The following is a 12284-nucleotide window of genomic DNA, read 5'->3' as shown; positions in this document are numbered from 1 at the left end:
AGTTGGAGTAAAAGTCAGGGCCCTTGTAGAGGGCGCAGATGGCCCTTACCTCTCTGTCATCATCATCTAGTCTCTCTTCCTTTTGCTCCCTTCACTTCAGTCATGCTGGCCTCCTTGCTGATCCTTGAACTAGTCAGGTGAACTCCCTGTTGCAGATCTTGAATTTTCTCTTTCCTTCAACTAGAGAGCACTTTCCCCAGCTATTGGCATAGCTCACTCCTACTTTTAGGTCTTTACTCAGATGTCACTTTTCAGTGAGTCCTTCTCTGACTACCCAGTTTGCAGTTGCATCCCTCTTCCCTGCTGAGTGTTTTCTCCCTTTGGTTCATTTGTTTCCTTAGCCTTTATCACCGTCTACGTGTGTGCTACATGTACTTTGCTTTCATCTCTCCCCACTGGACTGTAAGATACATAAGGACAAGGACTTTTGCTTTGTTCATTGCTGTACTTCTAGCACTGAAAACTGTGCTAACATATGGTGGGTGCTCAGTTAATTGTTGTCGAATGACTGAATTAATTAACAGAGTGCCTGGGATATCCTAGAATAGATACTTATGATTTATTTATGCCCTCTTTAATTTCACAGAGTAGAAGGAAGAAGCATCTTGTAGACAAACTGGAGCCCATAGAATGGTTTAGACTGGAAGAGAGATTTGAGTGAAGCCGTGGCAGTACTTGTGATAGCCTAGAGAGAGTGTAACAGAGGACTAGCGAAACACCTACATGCAGGGGTCGACTAGAGAGTACCCCTCCTCACACTTAGCCGAGTGGGAGCCCTGCTCTGGGCCCTGTGCGTTAGAGGTTCTCATCTTGCCTTCCTCCAGCTACTGATAAGATGAGGATTTGTGGGGCAAGGGAACTAGGTCAGGTTCTAAGTATTTGAACCCCAGAATTCCTGCCCATGTGTCCTTTCACAGGCCTCTTTTCCGATTCTTTCCTCTCTTCACTGTGTTCATGGGCCTCTCTAGGCCTAAGGGGTGGCCAAGGGGCAGCCTTTTGCAGGCATTTGGCCACACCTTGGACTTGTGGGCTAGCATGCCCACATGTATGTGTATGACGCTCCTTGCAGTACGGAGTGGAGCTAGAGTTGAGAAGAGAAAAGAGGACAGGTTACAGGCCAGGGTGGGCAGCGCGGTCGTCGCCCGTCCCCATAGAACTCGAGGGAGTCTGAGAATTCCAAATCAGAACTTGGCCTTTTAGGTCATTAATGAAACTGTCCATGTCAAGATAGGATGGATGGTAGAATAATAATTTAACAGCTTATTAGCTTGATTTATAATTTTAAAATATTTCTACATATGGCATATGGGCTCCCATTTGTATTCTTGCTCCAAGCCCCCTTGAAAACTAGGGTGGATATGTCAGAGGAAATTGAAAAGGAGTAGCGAGAGAGGGAGAAGATGAATTTGGGAGAGAGCTTTAGGGAGGGAATGAGCAACAGGGTCAGTGCTTCAGAGGCTTTAAGTCTTCTGAAGACAGAAATATATCTGTTGGATTTGACCACTGGAATTTAGTAAAAGTTTCAGTCAGTGGCGGTGGATGCCAATGCCACAGAAGGAGGAGTACCTGAGACATTAGGAAGTAATGACAGAGTATAGAAAGAGTATAGAAATTTTTTTCTAGAACCTTATCTGAGAAAGAGGGAACTGGAGCAGGAGCTGGAGGGCTGTGCAGGGTCATGGAGGAGGACTTTTCCGTGTTTAAGATGAGAGAGTCTTGTAAATATTTAGATGTTGAAGGAAAGGACTTGGTGTTAAAAGAACGTTAAGGAAGAAGAGGAAATAACGATGGAGCTGGGCCTAAGCTCCAGTGCGCAGGTCAGCGGATTAGCCTTTGAGCGGGTGCAGGCTGTTTGAGGAGGATTGAGATGTTTGGATGTGTATGGATGGAATGTGGGCTTGGAGGGTAAGAGAGCAGGAGAGTGATTTACTAGGCAATAATATGTCATTAACATTATTTTATAGTAGTTTTTTGGGTTAGTTTTTAAAAACTTGGTCTTAGACTCCTGGGATATATAGGCCATAATATGGAACATAGGCTGTATATATTGAATCTGTCTGTGCTTACTCAGTAATTGTTATTTAGTGGTGACTTAAAAATTTAAGTTTGATAAAAACTTCTGATTGCTCCATAGCTTAGAAGTAATTTATTATGTTTATTATATAATGTGTGTCATCAGGCTTTGGAGATGGTTTGTAATAAGTACATACTGTCTGAATCACGCATACTTGGGGCAAAATATTTTTTAATAGAATTATATTAATACTGTCTTTTTCCCCCCTGCTAGTAGTTCCAAAGAACTGCTGGTTTATATTTTAGCTCTTGCCAAGTTGTGAAAATAGTGAAGGATGCTTAGACTACTTAACATTCAAATTGTAAGTAAAATTTATTTCTGCTACTATTATCTATATGTTTAGAAAACAAATTGAAAATAGTCATTACCTCACATGATAATGGTGAGCTTTAGTGTGTGGGACTGGATTTTTCTTATTTTCTTAAGATACAAATACATCCTATTCCATTTTCTGTTCATAAGATCAAGAAGGAGGCTAATAGTACTGAATGGTTTTAGGTAGTGAGGTGAAATTTCTGCTTTTTTTCAGGTATTTCTTTTTATTGTAGAAGTTTATTGAAATTATTTTATTTTCTTATCTGTATGATGCCAGTAATCAGACTTAATATAGGACATAATGGTAATGAAATGATTTGTTAGAAATGTATTTTCTCTTTAAATGTACTTAATTTTTCTGCATTCTTTAATTTTCATATAAAAAAAATCCTGTTAGAAATTAAATCTATAATTTCTCTGAAAAATTGAACACATACAAAATCAAATAAAATGTAACTTTTTAGGAATAGTTGAATGTGTAAATCTAGATAATGTACATATTGGCATTCATCTCTGCTTGAGAAAAAAGCTCAAGTTATGTGTATTTGAACCATTTGCTGCATTGCAGTTTGAACTAATAGCAAAAAATTTATTGAGAGAACAATAAAGTTATATTTAAAGGCATTCCAAGTGATTTCACTACTTTATTTTTAAACTACATTTGAAAGTATAAGCAACTCAAATTAATCTGTTTTATAGTTCTTGTAGACTATTCAAAATGTGAACACAAAATGGGATTGCTACATAGCAAAATACAATTCTAGTTACATTATTCAAGTAAATAAACCAAATGAGCCAAAGAAGAATGAAATATTTACAAACCATTAAATCTTTTAATTTGTTAAATAGGCAAATAATTTTAGAAGTAGTCTCAGTCCAGCACATTTTGTTTTTAATACATACAAAATTTAAAAATTTCTACAAAAATATTTATAAATAAGAGTACATCTTCATAAAGAGAGACAGTTATAACTTTTTACCTCTTAGAATGTAAATATAATGTCACCTATGTGGGATAGCTTGGTAAGAACTTAATTTCAGTATGTTCATGAACTTGACAATGCTAGGTAGAATGCTCATTACTGCCCTCTTTTGACACAGGGCTGTATATGCCTGTCTCCTTTTCCTTAGTTTATAAAAATGTTAAAAATTAGATTGCAGAATAGGTTTTGCTTTATATCCTTCCTATATATTTTTAATAACTTTTTAAATTCTTCCTCCTTTTAGGCTCTCTGGTTAATCATCTTTAGAAGACTGGATTTCTGGATATCTACTCCACTCCTCTATTGACTTTTAAGACATGATAATACAAACCTATAACACTGGCAATCATCCATGAACCTTTAATTATATTGATTAATAGCATTTCAAGCTTCCTCAGGGAATAAACAATGACTTCAGCAGTGGTTGACAGTGGAGGTTCTATTTTGGAGCTTTCCAGCAATGGAGTAGAAAATCAAGAGGTTAGGCATCCAATGTATTACATTTCTGTTTTTTTTTTTTTTTTCCATAGAATTCAATGCATGAACTAGTTTTGAAATGAATGGGAAACAGGTGTTTGAGAATAGAAATGTACAATGTAGGAAATTGTACATGTCCATGTCATGTGTCCTCATATAGGTAATAGAAGGTTGAGAGGCGGTACTGCCAGGCTCACCTGAATTGTTGGAACATGCATATACTGGAATGCACAGGGAGAGAAAAATTGAAAGGACGAACACTAGTATTAGCTAAGGGAGAGATTTGAATTCCTGATAAAATTTATCATTTTAGATTATAGAGTGTGTAGATATATACTGTACCTAAATATCTAAATTAGATTCATCTTAAATTAGGATTATATTTCTCCTTTAGTTGTCATCTTTGTTTTTTGGTTATTCTGTTATATCTAATTCAGAGTGAGAATCCATCATATTTTTATCTAATATATATTAAGAATTTAGATAATTCATATATCAGAAAATAAATTCAGATTTTAAAGTTCTGTAGATGTAGAATTTTTCATTAGCATTTTTGGTTATTTTCTTGTTATTGATAACATTAAAGAATAAGAGATGAGAGTAGAAAAATAACAATATTAGAAATATATGGGCTTCCAGGGCCTGGCTTCTGTTCCCATCATTCAGTAAAGACTGAATTTGGGAATGATCTGAATTAAAATATAATAATGCTGTCACACTAATGAACAAATATTTGGTCAGAGATGAGGTGGGAAAATGGAGAGCTTACTGTATTAAAAAAAATCTTGTTTTCTCTATATTCTGTGAAAGATACTGCTGTTACTGGTACTTAGTACCACCATAGCGGTATAGGTGCATGACTGAGAAACAAGTTAGGACATCAGGCTGTGTGTTCTGGAGTCTGGATTCTTTTTCTTCTGTGGTTGGTGTCTGTCCAGTCTTCTAAAATAGCTGCGGGGAAATTCAGTGGGAAGGGAATAGAGTGAATGTACTGCTTTTCCATTCTTCTCAGTGGACTTGGTAACGCAAACGTTCCTGTTGTATTTGAACCCCAAACTGGTTCAAAGTCCATTAAGAAAGGCCATAGCTATAGAACACACGTCGTTCTCATAATCGTCGTCTTCCTTGAAGGTGTGCTTTCTGTACAGTCACTTCTAGATATGATTCTGTACTTGGGAAAACCAGGGAGAATCCATGAAAACCCATTAGAACTAATAAGAGTGCTTGGTAGTTGGCAGGCACAAAATTAATGCAAAAAATATCTTTCTTTTGTAAGGACTGTCATTAGAAGAGATCATGGAGGATAAGATTCCTTTCAGAAAATTAACAAAAAAGTAAATTGTTGAAGAATAAATGTAACAGTTTTATGGGAGTTGTCTGGAGAAAATTAATACTGAAGTACATGATAGAAAAACAGAGAGATATACTTTGTACTTGGATAGGAGAGATGGAAGCGTCAGTATTGTGGAGGATGTCAGTATCCTCCAATTAATCAATGTATTCTGTCTCTATCAAATGTTAGGGCAAATTTGGGAGAAATTGATTATGGAAATCTAATGGTTGTATGGAAGAGTGGACATGCAGGAATAGTCAGAGCAGTTTTTGAAAAGGAAATATAGCAGGGAGGTCTTATAGAAATGGAGAATTAATACAGAAAAAAAGGAAAGGATTTAAATATATTTTTCAAAACACAGTGAATACAAGTTCTAGAGAGCATCTGCTTCCAGACAAGTAGGATTGGGCATTCTTCCACTTCAGATCGTGATGGAATAACTGAGACCAGATTATATTCGTATCATAGACAACTAGGAAAATGAACAAAATATATGAAACCACAGTTTTGAAACATTGGTGCTATGGTGTGAATGTCCCCAGTGATGATGATATTAGGAGGTAAGGCCTTTGGAAGGTGATTAGATAGTGAGGGAGGGACTCTTATGAATGGGATTAATGCTCTTATTAAAGGCTCCAGAGAGATTTTTTTGCCCCTTCTGCCGTGTGAGGATATAGCAGTAAGTCTGTGCCCTGGAAGAGGCCCCTCACCCAGTCACGCTGGCACTCTGAACTTGGACTTCCCGCCTCCAGAACTGTGAGCGATATATTTCTGCTGTTCATAAGCCACCTAGTCTGTGGTATTTGCCTGAATGGACTAAGACAGTTGGACGACTGTCTGCCTGAGAGCGGAGGAGGTCTGATGGTACTGGCTTATTTCTGGACCACAGTCTGCGGAGAAGAACCCAAGCAGAGCATGTCAGTCTCACTGATTTGAAGAAACCATGTTTGGAATTTGGAGAGGCCAACACAACTAATTGAAGGGTCAGTATCAGAGGAAGAAGCTGCCCAGAGGAAGAATATCAGAATCTGCCTCAGGGTCCTCTGTTCTTTCGCTGAATGAGCTGCCCAGGCAAACTCCTGAAGCCAGGCAGAGAATGACTAGAATGATGTGTCAACTCACCAAATTACTGAGAAATCTACAGAGTTCACTCAGGGCTGGGAGATAGACGTTTCAACCAGTTAAGAGTCTAGTAGAGAGCGGAGGACATTCATTAGAGACCCCAGAAGAGCCATGCCTTATAGCAGGGCTAAACCAGCCTTAGAATAAAGGGTGTTCCAAATGCGCCATAAAAAGATTTAAAAACAGGCCTTGAAAATTGATCCATAAGTCACTTAACTGTCTGTCATAGTAAACATTAAAATAAGAACAAAATTTAGTACCCAAAGATGTAAAATTTACATATCCAACACCCAGGCATGTTAAATGCAAAGAAGGTGAAATAATATAACCTGTAACTTGGAGTAAAAAAACTCAAAGCAAACACAAATGATAGAGATGATGAAATTAGCAGGTAAGACTTCAGAATAGCTGTTACAAACATGCTCAAGAAAGTAAAAGAAAAATTGAATGTCAGAGGAGAGGTATAAAAGACAAATAAAACTTCTAGAAATGAAATATATACCATCTGAAAAGAAAATCACTGGATAGGGTTAAAAATAGATTAGGTACTGCAGAAGAAAGGACCAGTGTATTTGAAGGGAGCAATAGAAACCACATTTTGAAGCACAGAGAGAAAAAGGTAAAAAAATTGAACAAAGACTTGGTTACATGTGGAACAATATCAAGTTCTCTACCATACATATAATTTGAGTCCCAGAATGAGAAGAGAGGAGAACAAGAAAAAACATCTGAAGAAGTAATGGCCATAACAATTTCCAAGTTTGATAACGAATATGAACCCAAAGATCTGAGAATCTTAAACCCCAAGCAGGATAAAGCATAGAGCAGAGAGATACTGGGGCATATCATATTAAAATTGCTGAAAGCCATTTTCAGAAAGAAAACCTTTAAAGCATCTAGAGAAAAAGATTTCTGTGTGCAGACTAACAAGGATAATGACTACAGACATCTTGACTGAAACTGCAAGTCAAGATAATGACTTCTCTAAAATGCTGGAAGACTAAACCTACAATTATATATTCAGTGCAAATGTCCTTCAAAATGAAGCTTTATTTTAGACCAACAAAAGCTGAGAGAATTTATCACCAGGAGCCTTGTGTTATACTGTTAAAAGAAGTTCTTTAGGCAGAAGGTAAATGAAGTAGTTATACCAAATGGAAATTTAGATATACATAAAGGAATGAAAAGTACTGGGGAAATAGGTAATGTCTGGGTAAATATAAAATACTTTTTTAAAAATCAGTTTATTTTAAAAAAGATAGTTGTTTATAACAGAAATATGAAGTAAATGTATAATGACAGTAGAACAAAGGTCAGGAGGGAAATGGAAGAATACTATTGTAAGCTTTTTATATTTTATGTAAAGTAACATTATTTGTAGATAAACTGATAAGAAGCATATTATAAAATCTAGAGGACCACTAAAACCTCTAGAGCAAAGAGGTATAGATAATAAGCCAATATTTGAATTAAAATGGATACTATTAAAATATACTCAATTCAAAAGACAGAATAAAAGGAACAAAGAATAAATGAAACAAATAACGAACAAAGATCATTAGATTTAAATCTTGTTTTATTGATAATGTTAATTGTAAATATTCTAAACAGTCCAAATGTCAGATTGGGTTAAAAAAAGCCAAACTTATTTATCTTTTATACAAGAAATTCATTTTAAATATTAAAACAAATTAAAAGTAAAACTGTAAATTTAATCTTAAAAAGGTTGAAGTTTCAGGACAAGAATATTACCAGGGTTAAAGATAGACATTTCATAAATGATAAAAGGACCATTTCATCAAGAATACTTAAGAACTCTAAATGTGTACACACTCAATATTAGAGCTTCAGGACACATAAAACATAAACTGACAGAACTGAAAGAAATAGATAAATCTGTAGCATTAGTTTGAGATTGTAGCATTACTCTCTTGGTAACTGATAGAACAATTAGGAAATCAGTGAGAATATAGAAGACTTTGAACATCATTATCAACCAGCATCACCTAATGGACATTTATGGAACACTGCCTAACAGCACCAGAATACACATTTATTTCAAGTGCACATGGATAGTGAACCAAGATAGATCATGTGCTGGGCTACATGTCTCAATTTTTAAAAGTTTGAAATCATACAGAGAAGATTGTCCAACCGAAGCAGAATTGTATTAGAAATTAGTACAGAAAGATGCTTGCAAAGTCCTGGAATATTTGGATATTGAGTAGCTCACTTTTATATAACTCATGGATTAAAGAATAAATGACAAGAGAAATTAGAAAACACTCAAACTGAATGAAAATGAAAACAGTATGTCACGTAGTGCTTAGAGGGAAATTTGTGGCTTCAAATACTTATGTTAGCAAAGGAGAAAAGTCTAAAATCAGTCATTTAAGCTTTCCCCTCAACAAATAAGATACAGAGATCACATTAAACCAGAAGTAAGTAGAAGAAGGAAATAATAGAAACCAAAAAATAAAGTAGAAAGTGGACAAATAAGAGAAATTAAGCTGGACCTTTAAAAAAATAAAATTGAAAAATCTCCAAGTAGACTGCACAAGAAAAAAAATCCAGAAGGCAGAAATTACTAATATCAGGAATGAGACGTTAGCTAGTAAGTATTATTAACCATTTTATGCCAATAAACTCGACAGCTTAGATGAAATGGAGAAATTACTTGAAAATCATTCCAAAGGGAATAGAAAGCATGAATAGTCCTCTATCTTTTAAATCCAATTCCTAATCAGAATCTTTTCCACATAGAAAACTCCAGGGATTAATGGCTTTATTGACACTTTACCAAGCATTTAGGGAAGATATACTAATCCTACACAATTCTGAGAAAAGAGGACAACAGGGCATTTCCTAACTCATTTTATGAGGCCAACACTGCCCTGATACCAAGACCAGATAGAGAGAACAGTAAAGGAAAACTACGGACCGATATCCTTCATGAATATAGAAACAAACATTCTTGATAAAATACTAGCAGTCTAATCCAGCAGCATATAAAAGGGATCATAAATTCCAAATGGGGTTTATCCCAAGAAGGTAGGTTTAATCACTCAGTGTAATTCACCATGTTAAAGTAAAAAGGAAAAATTAGCCACGGAAAACCCATTTGCCAAAGTTCGTCTATTATGCAGATTCTTTAATAATAAAGAAGAACTTAATAAGTGCATCTGTGAAAAACCTATAGCCACCATCATACTTAATGGTGAAAGACTGAACGTTTTCCTTTTAAGGTTGATAAGGCGAGGATGTCTGCTGTAATCAGTCTACTCAACACTGCACAGGGCAAAAAAAACGAAAGACCTGCAGATGGGAAAAGAAATTGTATTTCTAAATGATATGATCATGTACATAGAAATTCCTAAGAAATCTATACAGCTATTAGAACTAATAAATTTAGAACAGATGTATATGTAAAAATTGTATTTATATATGCTAGCAAAATACAATTGACCAATGAAATTTAAAAAGCAATACTATTTAACAGCATCTAAATACCATAGTGATAAGCTTAATGAATTATGTAAAAGATCTATCTGTACAGAGAGAACTATAAAATAGTGAGAGAAATTAAAGACCTGAATTAATAGAGAGACGTTTATGTATTGGGAGACTATGGTTAAGAACAAAGTTAGAGGGCTTATATGCCTGATTTAAAGACTAGAGCTCCCGTAATTGAGACAGTATAGTATCGATATACCAACAGAGATGTAGATCATTGGAATGTAATGTAGACCCACATAAGGATGATTGAATTTTAGTAAGGGTGCTAATGTAATTCTGTGGAGAAAGTTTTTTTTTTTTTTTTTAAATATGGTGAAACAACTGTATATCCGTGTGCAAATGAATGAACTACATTTATTTCTCACATCATATACAATGAATAACTTACAATTGATGGTAGGACTAAATGTTTATAAAAACTTCTGGAAGAAAACACAGAATTTTCTCTCAACCTTGAAATAGGCAATGATTTCTTAGATTAAACATAAAAAAAATGAACTTCAAAAGAAAAAATGAATTTCATTTAAATGAAAAACTTTTATCCTTTAAAAAAACTTAAAAAAATAAAAACGCAAACCAAAGATTGGGAAAAAATGTTTATAGTGCATATACTGAAAACTTATATTCAGAAAATATAAAATAATAAATCGGAGATAACCCATTAAAATGGGAAAAAGATTTGAACAGATAAGTATATGAATGGCCAATAAGCATATATAAAAATGCCTGCTATCATTAGCCATCAGGGAAATGCAAATTAAAACCAGAAGGAGATACTGCATACTTAAACGGAATGGTAAAAAATACAAAGAGTAATACTACGTGTTGGGGAGGATATAAAGCATCTGCCACTCTTGTACAATTCTAGTAGAAATTAAAATAACTACTTTGGAAAATAATTTGACAGTTTTTAAAAAATTAAATGTATACTTACCATATGATCTGGTTTTTTAACTCATAGTAAACATGGAATTGAATGGAAGGGAAGGGAGGGGGAGAGCAGGACGTTAATAGCATGGCAGCCATATGACCATAGGTGACTAGGTAAATGGCATGCATAGCGATACAATGGAATTCTCAGCAATGAAGAGAAATTAACTACTGATACATGAAACAACGTGTATAAATAGCACTATGTTTATTTAAAGAACTCGGATCCAAAAGAGCACAAACTGTTGATTCTATGTTTATAGAATTTAGAAAAGGCAATTTATAGGGATAGAAATCAGCTTGGTGGTTGCCTAGGCTTCTGTGGGTAGGTGGGTGGGGGAGTAGGTGGTGGTTGTGAAGGTTTGACTGGTACAGGGGTAAAGGGAGCCTTCTAGTGTCATGGAGAGGTTCTGTTTCTCGTTTGCGATGGTAGTTGCAGGGATGTTTACATTTGTGAAAATACCTAGGTAAAGTCATTTAAAAATAATTTTATTTGTTGCGATTCTTCCACAAGTTTTATATTATACAAATGGTATTTAGCTTTAAAGTTTTCACCTTATCTCTCTAGGCTTTAAGGGTTTGTTTTTGTTACTGTTGTTCCATTTGTTATTTTTAAATGAAAAAAAGTAGCAGTATTTTGATTTTTCTTCTTAGTTACACAGGATCATTGTAAAAAAAGCAGTAAACACAGGCATTCCGAGAAAATGAAAATTCCTCTTTTATCTCATCATATCTCTCTAAAGAGATTAGTAATAATTTGAGATATATTTTTCCAGACTTTTTAATGCATTTGTGAAACAAATATTTATATAAATTGAATTATACAGTAGTACTGTCTTGTTACCCATTTTTCCTCCCACTTATTTGTATCACAGATATTTTTCCATGACAATACATAGATATCTACCTTAACCTTTTAATTGATACTGAGTCATCTGTCATTTTGTGGATATATGGTAGTTATTCAATCCATTTCTGATGGGTGTATTTTTTTCTTTCCTTTTTTTTTTTTTTTTTTTTTTGGCATATGACCATCTCAATTTGGGGGCTTGTCTTAAAACTATGTTTGGTCTATGGCCATGCTACCCTGAACAAGCCCGATCCCATCTGATCTCAGAAGCTAAGCAGGGTCGGGCCTGGTTAGTACTTGGAGGGGAGACCACCTAGGAAGACTAGGTGCTGTAGGTGTAAAAAATAAAAAAATAAGGGATTGTAACCTGACAAGGTCCTTGCAATCTGTGAGGTCAACCAAGGGTTGCCTTGCCCCCCAAAAAACACAACAACAACAACAGCAAAAAACTGTGTTTGCATAGGAAGCACACTGTGTTTATTTTAGTGACATATTTTTTGGAGTGGCCTCTGGGGATAAATAGTTGAAGGAGATTAGTCCCCCAGAGCCTCCCACACTGTATGTTTCATTTTTGATAAGGCTTTGAAGGTGGCCTTACTCTACCACAAAAGAAGAAATGTGGAACAAATTTATGTGTTTTTAATGTACTTCGGAATTTCATGTGTTTCAGTGTATTTCTAACAG

General features: G+C 35.0%; 1 protein-coding gene and 1 pseudogene across 5 annotated transcripts in view; both read left to right on the top strand.

Annotated features, from left to right (window-relative positions):
* ELF2 (E74 like ETS transcription factor 2) overlaps nucleotides 1–12284 on the top strand; it is an 80420-nt gene that overhangs the window by 15624 nt on the left and 52512 nt on the right. For all 5 annotated transcript variants that reach the window (XM_015585068.2, XM_015585071.2, XM_006906213.3 and 2 more), the window contains exons 2-3: nucleotides 2288–2375; nucleotides 3617–3852. In XM_015585068.2, coding sequence (XP_015440554.1) covers nucleotides 3781–3852 — 72 coding nt within the window. In that variant the 5' untranslated portion in view covers nucleotides 2288–2375; nucleotides 3617–3780. The remainder of the gene's footprint in view (nucleotides 1–2287; nucleotides 2376–3616; nucleotides 3853–12284) is intronic.
* LOC112475206 lies at nucleotides 11820–11938 on the top strand (annotated as a pseudogene).

This window comes from Pteropus alecto, unplaced genomic scaffold, assembly GCF_000325575.1.
Source record: "Pteropus alecto unplaced genomic scaffold, ASM32557v1 scaffold50, whole genome shotgun sequence".
NCBI classification, from domain to species: Eukaryota; Metazoa; Chordata; class Mammalia; order Chiroptera; family Pteropodidae; genus Pteropus; species Pteropus alecto.
Note: the sequence above shows the minus strand (reverse complement) of the source record. Positions and strands in the feature narration are given on the sequence as shown.